The sequence below is a fragment of the Apteryx mantelli genome, chromosome 10, assembly GCF_036417845.1.
Source record: "Apteryx mantelli isolate bAptMan1 chromosome 10, bAptMan1.hap1, whole genome shotgun sequence".
Classification (NCBI taxonomy): domain Eukaryota; kingdom Metazoa; phylum Chordata; class Aves; order Apterygiformes; family Apterygidae; genus Apteryx; species Apteryx mantelli.
In genome coordinates, this window is record NC_089987.1 from 20,808,438 (window position 1) to 20,827,307 (window position 18,870).

The window sequence follows — 18,870 nt, forward strand, 5'->3', positions numbered from 1 at the left end:
AGAATAAAAACATGGTCTTAAGCAGTCTTAAATAATTTCTCCTAGAACTTGTTTTGTCTTTGAAATAATACAGTGACTTTTAAATCAAGATTCCTTTCTTTTCTCTTCTTTTTTTTTTCCCCCCTCCCCCTGAAACAACAGGATGTTGGGTTTCATGGCTTCTTGGTATTCTTTTCTAAAATTCAGTAATTTCAATGTAACTCCAAAAATAAAGATGACTAATGTACAAATATGGTTTATATATATAAATAGATGAATTTTTTAGTTTTACACCTGATTTTTCTAGTTAAAATCATAAAAGAAATGTTACTATGGGTTAAAATTGTGCATAATTAATTTTCCTTCAAACTTTTTTCTTAAAGCTCAGCGATCTGCTCAAGAACTTCCTCAGATTGAGAAGTACAGCATCAACGGTTGCTCAGTAAATGGAGGCCATGAAATGGTGGTGACAGGATCCAACTTTCTTCCAGAATCAAAAATTATATTCTTTGAAAAAGGGCAAGGTAAATACTTTACTTTTTTCGTTCTTTTTTTCTTTCTTTTCTTTTCTTTTTTTAAAGCCCTACATGAGCTTGAGGATGTTTAAAAAAATAAAAATATCACAAGTAGTGATCTGAAAATTCAGTTTGAGCATTGATCTGTGTACTGGTTGTTTGTTATTAATGAGAATATGTACTAGTTGGTGGTTATTAATGAGATTAGTACTCCTGAATTAGGAAGACAGCTAGAGACTAACCAGTATCTTGTGGAAAACTTTGAATTGTGTATATTAAAAAAATGCTATTGACAGATCATACCATGTATTTTCTCCTTACTAAAAAACAAGTGTGGAAAATTAACATGTGAACTAATGGAAATGTACTATTGTCATTTAAGTCATGTTACTTATGGCTTAATCATTGCAAAAGAACTGACTTATTCCTAAGCTAATGAAATACATTTTAGTTAGAAAATCTTACTGATTAGTTTTTTTTCAGGATATTGGCATAAGATTTTCTGTAGCAGATACTGTTCTTTAAAGAATATGTTTTGTTTTGTTTAAAAAAAGCCTCAATCTTGTTGTGCAGTATATGCTTCAGATGTGTCTATGCCTCATTTGCACCTGTAAAAAGGCAAGTTTGCATGTAGGTGAAGTGTTGGCAATAAGTGGTGGTATGCACAAAAGCGACCTTTTGCCTGTGTATTAAACATGTGCTTTATGAGCCAATTACGTATTTAAATGCTAAGAAATCAGAAATGTTGTAGTCAGTTGTACTGATTCTCATTTTCAAGAATCCAGCTTCAGTATTTTAGATGACATTCAGTGACAGGTGAGAATTGCAGCAGGCTCACACTTTTATATCAGCAAAGTTTTTTTAAAAAAAAATTATATTGCAGACATGCATTTCACTTAAGGTATACAGAAGACATTTTGTTTCCTTCATGCATTCATATTTTCAGAAAAATCTGACTGCTTCCTACTGATCTCATGAAGTGAAAAACATTACTTTCTGGGAGGGTAGTAGATGAAATTTTCAGCCTAATGTAGGAAGTAGAATCTCCAAGTACTCAAGCACTTTGCAGATTTTGGCTGAATATTTTTAAAACATCTTTCTTTAAATGTAAGTGCAGTTTGAAGGGTTTGGTTTTCTTAGTTTTTTGTTTGTTTTTCCTACCCTGTGTTTTTGTTCTCTTCTGTCATTTTTGAAATGGTTGTGGATTAATTTGTTATCAGTGGACTCCAGGGGAGAACACAGCTTGCATTTGTCCCTGGAGAATTTTTTTTTTGCTTAAAATACTAAAATTGCGTGTTCTTCAGGTGCAAAGTATTGACCAGGCAGGTATGGATCTGCCTGGCCATAAATTTAGACTTCACATTACAGAAAGCTCCAACAGATAGGCTAAAACTTGAATAGGTAGCATAGGAAGATTGTGAATATGTTTTTAGTAGTTCACCCATAAACTTTATCACAACACAATGCTTAATTTTGTTCTGGTGGGTTGTCTGTTATGTGATACTCTTTCCTAGCTAAAAATTTCTTTTGAAAGCTGTCAGTAATAAGGCTTTTAGGGCATAGCTTGGCAAGTCTTGAGGAAAGAGCAGAGCTAGACTTGGGGGAGAGAGAAGCAGAGGGTGGAATGTCAAAGGAGAGGGTCCAAATGAGAAGAAACATCATCTCCTTTTCCCCCCTCACTGTCTGCCCACAACCCGTAGCTAAGGGATAGGGTTTTTTCTTGCTTCAAGGGTTGAACAGGCTCTCAGAAGAGCCACAGTGCCAGGGCTGGGGCAAGGAAGGGGCAGGGAGGGAGAGTGAGGCTCCTACGCACCCCTGAGCTGATCTGGCTGCTTGCTGCCGTCGACACAGAAAGTGGGGTGCGCAGAGAAGGGGTCAACCACAGCAGCAGCTAATAATAACCTTTGAATCATGAATTTAAAACTTACTTGGTAGTGCTTCCCCCCCAAAAGAATACTGGGGAGAGGAAAGGGCTGGTTAAGTAGATGAGCTATAAACAGCTGAGTGTTCTAGAACCGACAACCGCCATTTGCGTAACAACTTACTTCTGCATTATAATGCAACTACATACCCTGGAGAATTTAATAGCCAAAAAATGTTTTTCCTTTTTTGTGTATTATAACTGGATATAATCAAGTGTTTTGCACATATGTTTTTGTCATGGTTTTGTAATACACGCGCGCACCCCCCCCCCCCCGACACCCCTTTATCTGTTATTTAAAGCTATCCAGTTATTCAGCACTCCTTCCTGGTTCTGTAGCTCTTTTGGAAAAGTATCTTGATTAATACTTAACACTTATTTCTACCGTAACTATTTTTCATGAAATTCAGCTTGAAAATTTTGAATTAGCTTGAATTAGCTGATATTTCAACATATATCAACTACATCTCTTAAGAGTGAAAATCTTATATTTGAAAAGTAACATCTGTATCTAAGTAACAGGAAGTCAAACCTATATATGAAAAACAGTAGCAACTATGAAAATAGTTCTGAAGAACCTTTGCAACATTTTCCAAAACATTTACTGCCTGTGAAGAGAACTGAATAACTTTTTTTCTTTTTTAAAATGAAACAAAACAGATTTTAAAATGTTTAACAAAAAGCTTCATAGATGAGACAGACCCTAATGCAGGATATGTTTTTAAAAAAAAAAAGGATGATGTGAGAAATTGAGGCTCTTCTCTGCATACATGAATAAGTGAATTGATATAAATAGCATCATTATAGGTGCTACTTAGATAGTAGAGGCAACTTGGCTGTCTGTATGTTGACAAGCCTTTCCCATGTTATAATGAAGTGTGCTGTGCTGTACATGGTGTGGCTGAAGTAGAGCAGATGTACTGGAACATTATTCCTAACAAATGCTTATTTGTTTTTATATAATGTATTTTGATACACAACGTGACCATCTTTTAAAGAAGTGCTGTGGCTAGACAATATGTTCCCTGGTGACTTGCACCAAACCCGACAGCAGTGAGAGCCTGCAGTGCTGGATTCAGGATTACAGGTCGTGCTAGGTCAGAGCTGGAGAGGTTCACCACGGGGAGCTTGCTCCCCTCACAACATAGACAACTTGCACTGTAGTTTTGGCTCAGGATTCAAGGGGGAGGGTGTTGTTTGTTTAAATCTATAACGTATGCTTATGTACATGAAGATATGGTATGTGTTCTCTTTTGCATGGTGACTTGTAAATCTTCAGCATGTTTGTTTCAATAAACAAGTATTAGTAGTCATTTAACTTCCTTTTAAAAAATGTATTAGAGAAAAGGAAAAAAAATCCACCCAAATATTTTGTAGTACATAGTGTCTCCTTTGGAATTAAATCTAACCGTATGTAATTGGTAGGTTCTGTTAAAATGCAGAATTCTGCAAAACAGTCAACTTCGGACAACAGTATTGAAACTCTTAGAGCATCCTTAAACTTCAGAATCTGTTTACAGTATAACTCTTTCTCAGTAGTATCCCCTTCCCCAAACTGTCTCTTTATGACTGAAAATAAATGCAGTTTTAGATATTTAAATATTTTAGAAGATATTTTTTGCTTGAATTATTTGTAAATTTCTCTCAACAGATGGACGACCTCAGTGGGAGGTAGAAGGGAAAATAATTAGGGAAAAGTGTCAAGGGGTGAGAAACTTAATTTTTCTTTCTTTAGAAAGCTTTATATTTTAAAGTGAGAAACTTGTCATCTTTGTTCTGAAGCTTAGACTGCATTTAGTAAAGCAGATCATTGGCAAATACAGACAGACAACTGGAGACTTCTAAATGGACTTACTTAATACTATAAAGCAGCCATTAAAATGATGCTTTGAAGGAACTGCAAATAGTATGCTTGTTTGAAAAACTGAAAACAGAAAACTGAAGATAATTTTGCTAAGATGAGAAATAATTTCCAGTGCATTAGAATTGTTCTTACAAGATTAATGACTTGAAATGCAATTCTTTGACTCCTAGAGTTTATGTATGCTGTGGGAGATAAACAAATCTTTTAGATGCATCTATTTAATTAAAATATTACTCTTAGAACACTTGTGTTTAAAAAAAAAAAAAAAAAGTCTCCAAATAGATGTTTGTTGTAGTACTATTTTACTATGTAATATATGCATAAACTTGAAGCTTATCCTTTTCAAAATATCAGTTTGCCTTAGTCTTGCAGGAAGTGTTTTAGTTCTCCTGTAATTAATAGTAGTTTCATTTATATTTAATATGTAAAGCTTTTTTGTTTCAACCTTCATATAGGCAAACATCGTTCTTGAAGTTCCTCCGTACCATAACAAAACTATTACAGCTGCAGTTCAGGTGCAGTTTTATCTCTGCAATGGCAAGAGGAAAAAAAGCCAGTCTCAACGTTTTACTTATACACCAGGTATTAAATTAATATGACATTCCTGCATTTTATTTTGTTTTTTAAAATAGACATTTGAAAGTAATTCAGACAGTCTGGTACCTTTGACAGGCAGATAAGACTAACTTTGAATATTCTGTAAATCACTTAGTGAAACGTCTTTAAATTAAAAAAACCCTAAAATTTACAGTAATAAGATGCAGTGTTATGAATAAAGCCAGGTATTCTTTGGCTACATGTTTTACAAAATAATTTGCCTTCCTTTGAGAATGATGGTGAATCGCAGTTGTTGTTCTTCTAAACAACTCAAGTGAGGATATGGAGGATAGCGAGATCATAGAATCGTTATTATGGATTTTTTCCCCCACCACCCAAAAAAACCAAAAAACCAAATATCTAAAACTGTAGGGTTTTTGTTGAGGACAACAAAAAAGTATCTTTCTCTGGACACACTGCAGCATGTTGAGAGAGTATATCTTGGAATTTAGCCAGAAAGGCATACTGTACATATTTTAAATTAAAAAGTTTGAATTCCTTCCATTTGGTATGAGGAAACTGATACTATGAGATATCCAGTGCCCACTACTTTGCCTGCCACCTACTTCCTATTAAGAAATGCATACCCATTTAGAGTAGTCACACTTCATGAAGCATTAATGATGGAGCTAGACCCTTTGGTACCGTTCGGAGAACTTGACATTTAAAGCCAGATATGAATATTAATACATACCTCTTAAAGCTAGTTTGTATACTGACAAAACCAACTTCCATTAGTCTGCAATATTTAAAAATAAGTTTTGCTTGCTTATTGTACTCTAAAATAACACACTGTATAACATTGCTTAAATGACACACAGAGGTATCTAGTTATCTGTTGTAAACTAAGTGTGAATTAATTTTGTCAGATTTCCCTGAGTTTTTTAACAGTTCTTTAGAATATCAGCTCCTAAGATGGTTAAAGGACATATTTTAAACTTGATACTTTTGTATGGGTAACATTTTTAAATTATTTAAATGGTGAAATGTAGTAAAGAAGCACAGTGCTTAAATAAGAAGCAAGTTTAATTGCAACTGCAGCTGTATTAAACAAACCTTTAACATCCATTTTATTTATAGCATATTTACAACATTTTAACATGTATAGTGTAAGGATGTTAAAGTAGTAAAGATGTTAGCATTCAGTTAAAAATGTTAGTATTTTTCTAATATTTGTGCTTAAAAATCAGCACCTTTTCATAAGATTAACTGTTGCTAAAATTTCTGTAACTGCCAAATGTGCCAATTCATAATTCTTCACATTACAAGAACAGTTGTTACTATCACTGAAATGATGGTAACAAAGAGCTGCTGTAATTAAAACATCATGCACTCCTCAAACCAGCATAACTGTGGTGCCGTTGGTTGTCATCTTGATCAGGGGCATGAAAGTTTAAAGTCTACTAAGAATTTCATTTACCTTCTGCTAGTGTGGGGTGCTGAACTCTTACCTGACTATTTTCAGTGGAGCCCAGCAGCAGTGAACATCCCCCTTACATTTAATAAGCTATATCCTTTAGAGGTGTACTGGACTTTGTCGGGCTGGGTGGCTAATGTCTTTTAAAAACAAGAGTGCATTAGGAGGGTAATTTAGAAGGGAAAATAACTGTCTTTGAAGGAAGATTCTTCTGGATTTTAAGGGTTATCATGGCAGGCATAAAGGCAAAGAAAATGAAGGCAGAGTGAAAAGGAAAGGGAAATTAGAGCAAGTATGTTAACAATACTGTTGTGGCTGTTCAACAGCAATTTGTGTGTATTTATCACAGGATCCAAATAAGCTGGAATTGTAATACATTATTTTCTTTTTTCTAGTTATAATGAAGCAAGAGCACAGAGATGAGGTGGATTTATCTGCTGTTCCATCTTTGACCCTGCCTCACACAGGCAATGTTCAGGGCCTACATTCTATCCGAACTCCATTACCTTCACCAGATCAAGGGCATCCACATGATGGTTTACTGTCTACATCACCTAGGAGCCTTGTTTGTCCAGTTCAACCACCTTACACAGCAATGGTGACCTCAGCAGTATCCCACCTGTCACATATGCAAGGTAGAAACCTTAGTCCAAGTGAAGAGTGTCATGTTTTGCCTCCTGCTGTGGTTCAGTCTTTTCAGGTAACATCAGCACCTCCTGTGAGGCCTTCCTACCAGTCTATGCAGTCTAATGATGTATACAATGGACAGTCTGGTCTTCCTATGAACTCTGCCTCCAGCCAAGGATTTGATGCTATTTCATTTCAGCAAGATGCGCCTGTACCTCATTTGATAAATCTTAGCTGCCAAGCTCTCCCACCGATGCAGTTCCATTCTTCAAATCCAGGTTCTGTGTCAACATCGAGTACAGCAGGGCACCCGCTAGCACACCCAGCTCATTCAGGACAGTCGTCGTCTCACCTACCGTCGATTGGATACCACTGCCCAAGCTCTGGGCAGGGCTCCATCTCTTCTGCAATGAGTCGATCCCTTGGGCAGTCTTCTCCCCAGCTGCAGCAAGTCCCATACCATTCTTCAAACCCAGCATCTACTTCTTCCCCATCCCCAACAGCTTCCCATCCTTTGGTCCATTCACCACTGTCTGGACCATCTTCACCCCAGCTACAACCTATGCCTTATCAGTCTCCTAGCTCAGGACCTGCTTCATCTCCCCCACCGACCGCTGTAAGTCACTCGGGACAGCACTCCCCTCAAGCACATAGTCCAGCATTGGGAGGTCGTAACGCAGCTTCATCCTTAGTACACCACAGCATATGCGATTCATCTCCATTTTCACCAGATGGGGCAGCTATTAACATTAAACCAGAACCTGAAGATCGAGAATTGAATTTTCAAACGATAGGACTACAAGACATCACACTAGATGATGGTAAGTGCATATAACATTTTTAGTACTGGGATAAAAGCTACAGTTAGCCACAAGGTTGATTTTATTTATTTATTTATTTATTTTTAAAACACCCTCCTCTTTACAGAAGTCATATTTGTGTCCAAAGGGAATTACTTAAAAATGAATAATATCAGGTGTAAATCAATAGTTACACAGTTACTTCAATCTGATTTGTTTATACACTTTGTTTTTAGTCATAGAACAGGGCTTGAGGATTAACTCCTTCATCTTGACACCTTATTTCTATACAAGGAATTAGTTTGAAGCCTCTTCCAATTGTCTTGGTATGTTTCAATGAAAGTCATAAGAATATAGCTGAGTTGTATAAATGTAGTTTGGAGTCTTTTTCCTGGAGCTGTCCCACTTTCGAAGGGCAAGCTAGTCTTGTTTTCAAAAACAACACTCCCTCCCCCAATCACCTGTATTTGGCATGGTCTATGTCTCTTCTCTCAGACATTCTGTAGAAATGCTGCCATCATTCAACACCTCTGCTCACAGCAATTGCTCGCTTTCCTCTTACCACTCTGGCTAGCTTTTTGAGAAATCCACTTGTTTAACAAAAACAAAACAAGGATAATGGTGGATGAAATTCTAGTGCTAAGGGCCAGGCTGTAACATTCTCTACTTTAAATACTAGGAAAGTGTTAGTTTATAAAGCTTCTTCTAACTAAGTGAAAAGCAAGAGATACCAGAATTTAAAGGTCAGTGTATTGGAGGCATAGATGAGAAGCAATTCAAGGAACATGTCAAGTTAATAAGACTGAAAGAACAGAGGGTCTAGCCATAAAAGGTCTGTCAAAGGTGGGTGGTAGTGATGACGGGGAGCTTACTAGCATTTATTTTCTACAATAACCTTAACTGTCGTCTTTTTTTTTTTTTTTAATCATCCCTAGTAGTTATTTAATTGCATCAGCAATAGTGGTATTGTAAAGACTTAAGTGTAGCCCATCTGTTAGATATCCACATCAGTCCCAGTTCCTTATATAAATGAAGCTGTGCTGTTATTACCTCCTGTCAGTAGTAAGAAAACTTAGGGAAAGAAATGCCTTTAGATACACAGAATACTAGGATGAAAATGAGAGAAAATGATATTATGGTTGGTTTTTCAATAAAATGGCCAGCCTAGCTGAATAATATTCTGTTTTGGAAACATTGTGTATAACCCAAATAACTTAATCTAGAAAGGGGGAAAGAAACTGATTCCATCAAGGGACTGGGGATGAGGGGAGAAGAGAAGGCTTTATGAAACAGTGCAACGGCAACAAAATTTTCCACTTCCATCTAAGTGAGTGAGAAAGAAATCTAATCTTTCAAGAAAGAGTTGTGTTAGACCCTAGCTTTTTTCATTCTGTTTTCCTCCACACCTACAAACAAGCCATAGAAATAAGGAAATACAACTAAGCACTGTAGCAGAACTTTTGCAATGTTCAGCAGTTTGCTTGTGCTTGTTCAGAAGTTAAGATGAATGCGCAATGTAAGGAAAGCCAACTTTTTCTTCTATATCACAAATATTAGTTGTTTTTAGAAACTCTTTTCATTTTTTAACGTAATGAAATTACTGAGCTGCTTCTGTGCTGACAAAAACATACATTATGCCTCAAATCACAGGAAAAGCTGCAACAGCCACACTGGAAAACTTAAAGGGTGGCCACTTGCTAATAATTTAGTGAAGTATAATCAATATTCAGAGCACTTGCTCAAGGCTTTATTAATAATGAATTCTTTTAAATAATGCTTGCTAAAGTAGTTTAAAGAAAGTCTGATAACAATAAACAAGCACTTGGCAAGCAGCTGTACGTTTGCGAGCACAGAGATCATCTCAATTACAGTTTAATATTACCATCATTCAATGATTGATTCATTCAAAACTTGGAATCTGAGAACAGGAAACCTTGTTTCTGCTTTTCCAATCTGCAAATCCAAATTAGGTGTCTAGGCTGAAATCTACTGTTCCAAAAATCTTGAAGGGCATAGTGACCAGAAACAAACTGTTCAATCCTCTCACTGTGAATAAATACTTCCTCTGCTTAATACAAACATGGTTAGACAGCAATACTTTTCTCTTAGGTATCTAGCATATTATTGTGGTTTAAAAAATAATTTGAAAAATAGCTTTTGTATATAATTGAATTTCAGTTTCCATATAAACAGAACTAGACACAAATTGTGAATCTATTACTCTACATTAAAATAAAAAAAAATCATCAAAACATCCAAATATAATTGCATGCCTAAATGCATATTGATACAGTATATTCTCCCAGCTAATATATCAAAGCGTGAAAGCTATATTTAGTTGCAAAGTAGTTTAAAGGTTACCAATTAAGGAAAACAGTCCTCTCAAAATAATACAAAGGCAAAGCCAATTAAAAATTTTATAAATCATATCCCAATTACTGACTTTAAATATTTAAGTCAGTAGTTAAAAAACAAGAAACTCTGACAGTATCAAAACTTTAAAGTGCACTGTTTCAAAATCAGCTTAATAGACATTCTCTTTCCCAAGAAAATAAAATCTTTGAGCAAAATTTGACCATAATACTGAAGTGCTACCTCATGACAAAATTTAAGTCCTGGAATGATTAAGTTGTTTAGCCTGCCAGAGTGTGATTTAACCTTTTCTAAAAATTAAGAAAGTGTCAGTCTAGTACTCAAATCAGTACTTTCTAGAAACTGAAACTGCCAAAAATAATTATATAAATGATGTTTTTAAAAGGGTGGGAAAATTTGCAAATTGTGACTTAACATTTGTGTTCAGTAAGCCTGTAAGGTGTTATAAAACAATATAAGCAAGGGACTAGAATAACTTTTTGCCCCCTCCCCCCCTCCAATATATTTACACACTCCCAAAGAAAAGCACTGTAAATTAATCAGAATTATTATTTGCTAACCAGATGGTTAGCTTTGGGTTACAGTGTTGCCTGATGCTATCTAGTCCATATAAAGTAACTGAATTGTTGGGGGAGGGCGTTTGGGTTTTTTAGGTTTGTATTTTCTAAATCTGTGTAAATTTAGGTGATATTTCTTGCACTGAGTAGTGATCTATTTTTATTAAGTAGTATTCAGCAGCTATCTTAATTGCCCTTAGCTGTGATAAGTCTCATTTTTCAATACATACTGTCTCAGCCATGCATTTAAGACAAGCCCCCAGTACTGAAAGCTACTCCTAAGCTGTAAAATCACAAGGACAGTTCCTCACTGGCATGGGTGCCATCTGTAGAATTCATTAATAGTTTTGGGTAGAACAAAAAGTGCAAATAGTAAAGATAACGTGTATATATAAATAGTTATTTTGTTAAAGCATGGAACCTTACTACTTTCTGAATGTAGTTTGCAGAGTGCTTACTGCTGTTTCTGCGAAGGAAATGTTTTTAAATGGCATACATTCCTTTAAGCAAGGCCCTTAAAAGCTAATTTCAGTGTCTCTTCAGCCAACATTCAGACTTTCTTCAAAACATACCAAAAAACCCCCAATTCCCAAACCCACCATTTAATACAGAAATACAAAGCTGCTTCATCTTGGCTCAAGCCAAGACCATCTGGACTAGCCCTTGTTCCAGCATTTCCTGGAAGGTGCAACACACCTAGATTCACCATTTACAGCTACCTCTTCTCTACAAAATCAAATATGCTTGCCACTGACCAGAATATCATTATTTTTTCCTAATTTTTATGTTTGCCCTTTACCAGGTAGAGCAATTTAGGCTCTGTTCAGACTATGAGCAGACTATGAGTGAAAAACGATTACATAATTTAAAGGCAGACCCTCTATCTAGGTATCTGCAGAGCCTATAAAGCACACTTAGCGTCTTTTTTTTTTCTGCTGAAGTTTGTGTGGCTTTTTGTTTTCTTGTTTAACAGGATCTGATACAGTTTTCTTTAGGCTTCTCTAAGCTCTGCCTTGGATGTGCCCTTTTCTTTGGCTCTTCCCTACTCGCCATGATCCTTGCTTCCTACAAAAACATTTTCTAATTCACTTGAAGAAACAAGGAATCAAAATGCATGAGAGCACATAGATATGAAATTAGAATAATATTACAGAAAACTACTGAAATGTGACACAATTTCAAAGCAAGTTGTATAATAAATAGCCCTTAAAAGGTGTTCTGAAAAAAAACCAGTACTTTTTCCGCTTAGGACTTCTTGGTAATCTGCACAAGCTGGTGAACATTTGGATTGCAACTGCATAAAAGCAGGCTCTTATTTTTCATTTGTCCCCTCCCTTCATCATCCTCCCCGGTGTCTCATATGTTGGACCTTCTTTTTCCTTCACAGCCTTCCAGCAAGTCTGTCCTCTCTCCAGCTCCCCAGGCCAACATTTCCCTGTATAGACAATGGAACATTTAGGGCTGTGAGCAGGAGCAAACAAGAAGCCTGAAATGGCCAGAAACAGGCAGCTGGTCATTTGTGTCCTTTCCCATATTCATCACCCATACCATGCTTTCTTGTATACTCATCCAAAAAGGGGTTCCATTTTTCCCCACTTGAAAAAGAGCTAGTCAGTTAGACTAGATCTAGTTGTTTGAGAGATGAGGATCTGTTTATTTTTTTTTCCTCCATTCTGTTTTTAAAAAGTGATCCTAGTATGGTGGTTTGCCTGTTCCACTGTCAAGTTTTAGATTTAAATCTGTTCTAAAACTTAAGCTCATGAATTTTGCCATTTAGGAGTGAGTTTACCTTGGCACTCATGGCTTTCTACAGTGGTGAGACTTCTAACAATACAACTGTATTTAACCATTTTTAAGGCATTATATGAACCTTGGGTTGTATTCAGCAAATCAGGATGACCTGCTAATCCTCTTTTATTTTGTTACTCATTGCATCTCCATTACATAAAGCTGGAGATTAGAAAATCCAGTATGTGGATTTATTATAAATCACAACTAGAAATCCTTTAACTGTTTTGTATACATAAAGCAATAAGTCTGCTTTGTCAGACACATTCTGTGTAGAATTCGGAGCCATTTGTATTCAGTCATTTTTAATAGTTCTGTGATCAGCTCTCTTTAGGGGACAAATTCTCTTGCTTGAAAGCTTAGAGATGATTCTGATCTTTACTAGAAGACTTGTGGATTTTTTTATTTTTATTTTTTAAGCTTCAGCTTAACTTCTGCAGAATCATAGTAGTAAATAATGAGAATGTATTGTGAGTGACTATACCTTGTATTCTCTCTACATATATAGAATTTCTGCATTACCAAATCATTCTTAAGAAACGCAGCCTCCTGCCAAATGAAGCATTGAAGGTCTACAGGAACACAAACTATACTGAATGCTAGAATCTAGCTTAGTACGGAGGGGAGTGGCTCAAAAACCTGTCTTCTTGCCAGGACATCTCAAACTGTTTTCTGACTTTGCTCCTAAGCATAGGACAAAATGTCATACCTTGCAGCACACTGGACCTAGATTTTGTGGCAAGAACTTGAGCCAACATTGTACGCTGAACTCTCAGAATATTCCTACTGCTAAAAGTATTCAGAAAATAATACTAAATTGTTTAATAAGACTGTGTTCAAACTCCTTCTTTCATCGTATTCAGTGTTTTGAAATATATATATCAAGCAGTACAACACTGCAATAAAAAAGCAGTATACAATTCTAATTCTTCTCATAAGCTTGTGGGTTCCTGCAGTGAGAGCTTAAGGTTGAGTAAAGTGATGAGGCAGAACCTAAAATGTATTGAAAGATAATGGGAGTCTGCTTTTAGAAATGGATTGATATTAGTTATGAGCAAGATAAAGAAAGGTCCAGACACTGCACAGTAGGTTAATGGGAAAAGGCTGGAACAGTGAGGGGTGAAAAGGCTGTTATCTATCCTGGGTTGTCAGCAGTTAATGGATCTTATGACCATATCTTCTAGTGGGTTCATTCATCGTGTTCATAAAACCTATGCTGGGAAAACAACTGTTGAGAAGACCAGTTACAGATTTTTGATGTGTTAAGAACTTTGGATAAATCTGCAGGTATCTATGGCCAGCTAATGTATGAATCCTACTATTTGCCTCTCTGAGGATTTCATCTCAGAACACCTCTTAACTAATTCAAAATAAGCACACCTAGTTGCATCACCCCCAAAAGATTCAAATTTAAAAATGAGAAGAGGTTAGAAATGTACTCTTGGAATGCAGGTGGCATGCTTAAGCCATGGTGAAGATGCTTGCAGTAGTAGCAGAACTGGAAGGAGTTAGGCATGTCATTGCAACACTTTGGCCAAAATACGCTTAGACACTTTTGCGCTGCTTCCCACTGCACGGCATGTGTCCTGTATCTTCAGGGTTCAGGCTTATTACTTACTATGTTAGGCTCTCCTTGTATGAGAGAAAGAGACAGGCATATGACTTGCAATGAATTGGTTCCACTATGATATATAAGTACAGGATATACACTGTAGCCATGACATGAACAGGGACTTTTGTTACTGTACCGAATAACTGCAGAACTTGTGCTGTGATTTGTCAGGCCCAAGGCACAGTCACTCATGTTTATATACCTATAGACATTACGTGCAAGTTAAACTATACTCCTAACAAGTCTCATACATTCTTATTTTAATTTTTTTTTTTTTTTAAAGGTACTTTAGTTGGCATTAAACCTGAAATTGCTAAAAGTAAGCCTGTCTTATGGCTTCAGCAGCGGTCTAAGGTAACTTGCAAGGCAACCAGCCATGTCCTTGATAGTTTGCCATTGCAAACATGCGCTGCCATATGCCTGTTGATCACAAACCAACAGAATTACAGCCAGCTGCTCCACAGCAGAGAAGCCTAAGGGTTAATTATAGCCTGGCCTCCTTTTTGTAGTGAAAGTTGATACTACATCACTTGCTGGTTGTGTGGAGTCAAAAACCAAGCTAAATATACTGCAGTAACAAATGTGATGTAGCTGCACAGGGATTCTTAATATAAATACAGCTGATAAAGCTCTATTTGTTATTGACAAAAGAAGGCATATATCCAAGGAAGCCTGTGCTGCAGTCTACTCACAAGGTTCTTTGAGGTTTACCAATCTTAATTGCATCTGCAAAATACAGCAATTCAGTCAGCTGTCCTCTAAAAAACAACACTGCCTAGATGGGTACAGCAATACTACCAAACCTAGACAGCACAAACAGGAAAGTTCACGCAGTTGTTTGGCAGCCTATTGTAAAGAACTAAAACAAACAACCCCACCCCACAAAACCTCCTCCATACTACTTACTGTAGGGGTACTTGCAAACAATTATGCATTCCAGTATAGGAACCACTGTTCATGAAACAGCACACTTTCTGGTATAAGGCAAGTTGCCCACACATCTTTTTTAGTTAGTATCTTCTGTGTCTAAGTACTAGAGGATATGCACACTAAATTTTTAGGCAGCTTATGCTACAAAAGAGTAAGTTGCTTGACTCATGTAAGACGAGATCCTGAAAACCAAGTGGTAGAACTCCAGTAGCTCTTTGTTCTGTCTATATTCTTAATAGCACTCTAATTTTCAGCTGACTGACTCATTTGACCCAAATTTGGTGCAGAAAATTGAAGTTAAAAAAAAAAAATTTTTTTTTAAAGGGAGGAGGCCAAAGAGGTAGACTTCTTAAGAGTATGAATTTTTGAACATTTAAATAGGTAGATCTACAGGATGTCAGTTTTCTTGATTTCTAATTAAATAGAGTAGTTTTTAATTTTAGTGTTTTATTCTTTGGATACAAACCACATTTTAGTATTGCTTAGGGAAGTTAAAAAAAAAAGCATTTCTCAGATATATTTGAAATGATCACATAAAGGAATTTTTTTTTTTATCTGGTATTGGAAGTTCTATTTAACCTCAGTATGTATTGTACAAAATCCTTATGCTATACTACACGCTTTAATAGGCTGTTGCTTTATTTACTATGTTTTTCAAATGACAAACACTGTGTGTCCTAACCAACTGCACACTTTATTCCAGAGGCTGGTGACAGGAGACGTGTTACATGTGTTAAATACAACATACTTTGTCATAAGTTTATAAAAGTAAAAGCATACTACTGTCATCAGCTTTGTTAGGATATTGCAAGTAACTCAGAATCCCTCCATGTATGAAATTAATTTTAAAAAGTTATTCAGAATCATATTTCTCTGCTAGAGTGACAAATAATCCTTATTGTATAAGCTATGTAGACTTCATGGTGCAGAGACTCCTGCTTAAAAGGGTGAATTAACTCCACTGACTTTTGTCAGTATGTTGTCTACTCCTTTGAAAGTCTGAGCTTGAAAGAGGATTGTCCACAAAGGTTAATTCATTTAATCTCAAGGTAGTTTCCTGTGTATCTCTCTGGATTCCTTAGATCTTTCTTCAAATATGACTTTCCTGCTGGTCATTCCTGCCTATTGTGGTGGTTGGAGAAGTGTTCTTTTCTTAATCTCCTATTATTTGACCAGATTTGCCCTTTGTCTACTCTGTTCCTTCAAAATGGCAGTGGATGTTTTATCAAAACCAAGATACTGCCTTCCACATCCAGTTTAAATAAATACATTTAATTTTACACTTTAAGCAATCTTAAGAGGTCATCCAAAGAAGTAATATGAACTATCTGAATTTCAGGAGGAAGTCAGAATAGATTTCTTCATGCTCCCAGGAGTCATCCCTAACCTGGGCTTGCAAATCATGCTGGCAAAGCAGATGTGCGGCTCTATCCAGAAGGAACAAAGCCAGTTTCCAGAGTAATTCTGCTAACTGTATTAAAGCCCAGTTTACTAAACTTGCAGCTTTCTCCTGGGCAAAAAGAAAAGGAGGAGGGAAAAAAAAAAAAGTAGATTTGTATAACTTCTGCATACTCGCTAATCACAACTGAATAAACATACTTTTGTTAGTTAATGTAATAAATACAATATTCCACATTCATTTTTCCTTCCAGGAAACAGTTCAATGGAGTACCGTTTTTCCAATTCCTCCTTGGTAGTCTCACATTGTCTTTGTCTGATAGAGCTGCCTATACCATGATAATACTCAGTTTTCTGATGCTTTAAACTGTGGCCTGACTTGCTGCAGATCAGCAGTTGGGGAAATATTTAGATAGTTTGACAAGTAAAGGGGAAGTTAACAGCTGTTTACAGCAACAGTTTGCTTTGTTTAAAGGACAGAAGACTAAAAATAGAAGTTTTATTTACTAGCACTCTTGCCTACCTTGTTCTGTGGAGGTGGTATCAAGTGGCATGAGCACTTATAATTTGACCTTATTAAGTAAAGCAGATTTGAGAAAATTGTAAGAATGAATGTTCTAAACTAACACAACTACTAAAGTGAAATTTATGTAGCATAAAATTCATGATAAGATGACTAGATACACATCTGAAAATTTTAACCCTTTTATGGCTCTGGATGCTAACTGAAAAGTAATTAAATATAACAAACTAAGTAATACTGTTTTTTAGAAACACTCTGACAATCTATAAATAGTTACTTATATCAAAATATGTAGTAATCATGAATGAAACCGGGTACTTGAAGTCAGTGCTATTAAAAGAAAACTGAAAGTCACTTCCTGGTTGAGTGAACTGTAACTTCTTGGTTTAGTCCAGTCAGTAGTTATGTCTGTCTTCTTCTCTGACACAGACAGTTTTATCTCTGACCTGGAATACCAGCCATCAGGTTCAACAGAGAAATGGACTCAACATTCAGCACTCATGTCCAACTCCTATGTGGAAAATCTAGAGGGTGAGTCTGCTTACTGAAATGCTTCAATGTTTGAAATTGGAGCACAAAGAAAAGGGGAAAGTGTTTTAACAGTCATAACATCTACAAGTGAAAAGTGGTATATAATACTCACGTATTGCTATAATTGGACACCTGCCTACTCTGTAATAGTTGGAAAATTCAGAAGTTGTGAGCCAGGTGTAAGCTCATTCAGTAAAAACCTCCACTTAAAGTATATATAGCTGCCACAGAACTTCCCGAGTGCTGCAGGATCTAGTAAAATAATAGAAGAGGCTATGAAAATCTTGAGCCAAGTACAGCCAAGGTTGTGGAGTGGCCAGAGGAGTTAACTGTGAGAAATTTAGGATGGTTCTCCTTCTTTTAAAATGATGAGGCAATGTTAATTTAACTAGGTGGAACACAGTGGCATGCAATACCAATCTTAAGTATCAGGAATATGGATTTCATAAATAGATTTCTAGTTGAATGTGCTCTACAATTGGGGAAAAATCATCTGGATTTGCTTTAAGATGCTTTTGGCTTCTTTATTTCACATATAAAGATAATTATGCACTACAACTCTCTCTTAAGTAGTAACTATATTAGAAGTTGACAAACGGTGTATTGGTTGTGTTTATACTCGTTCTTCTTAAGTGTTTTTTCACTTTTACAAACATCCCTAAAATGCGAAAGAACTATCCTGTCCCTTTTTTTATACAGCACAATTACTTTCCATGTAGATTTTTAAACAGGAATTCCTGTAAGTGTACAATGAATTTGGGATTGTTCAAAGTAAAGTGACCTGGCTTTGTTAAAGCCTTAATAAAACGTTTACACAATTAGTGTGTAGACCAATATTAAAGTTTGCTCACAAAACTATTTAAAAAGAAATTGCAAAGTTGGTCTTTTACCATCTTTCAAAAAAATTGAGTTAGTTCTGCTTTGCTTACATAACAAAATATTGTCAGTAAGGTAAGTAGCTACAATTCAGAATGGCAGAACTAGGAAAAGGACTTTTTACACTAACATGACATTTTTGTATGTTGAAACTGCAAATGGATTAGTAAAATACCGGCTATGGCTTAGATCATTGTTGAAGAGCATGGGTCCTTGAATGATGGAGTCATTTTAATAATAAACCCTCCCTCCCAAACACCAGTATCCTCAGGTAGAAGGTTGGACAGATTTTTGCAAAACCTAAATTTTAAATTATGAAATGCAAGCCAACAGACAGAACCTATATAACAAGGGCACACAAAGAACACCATATCCAGATAGAAACATGCTTATGCACAGATGCTAATATCTAAGAAATAGGATTGGGAAACATGGAAAAAAATATTTAAAATAAAAGTGTTTCAGGTATTTGGTGTAAGAAGGATAATCAGTGAGATACTAATGCAAGGCACATGTTTACACAGGAAAGGCAGAGAATTCTATACCTTAAAGAATGCTTAGT

The 18,870-nt window shown here is 36.1% G+C and overlaps 1 protein-coding gene across 3 annotated transcripts in view; it reads left to right on the top strand.

The window, feature by feature from the left end:
- NFATC3 (nuclear factor of activated T cells 3) overlaps positions 1–18,870 on the top strand; it is a 79,098-nt gene that overhangs the window by 48,254 nt on the left and 11,974 nt on the right. The window contains exons 6-10 of one of the 3 annotated variants that reach the window (XM_067302620.1): positions 363–503; positions 4,067–4,122; positions 4,735–4,861; positions 6,689–7,741; positions 17,331–17,432. In XM_067302620.1, the coding sequence (XP_067158721.1) occupies positions 363–503; positions 4,067–4,122; positions 4,735–4,861; positions 6,689–7,741; positions 17,331–17,432 (1,479 nt within the window). Of the gene's footprint in view, positions 1–362; positions 504–4,066; positions 4,123–4,734; positions 4,862–6,688; positions 7,742–12,946; positions 13,267–17,330; positions 17,433–18,870 lie in introns of those variants that run through there. The other 2 variants (XM_067302623.1, XM_067302622.1) reach the window with 2 other exon arrangements.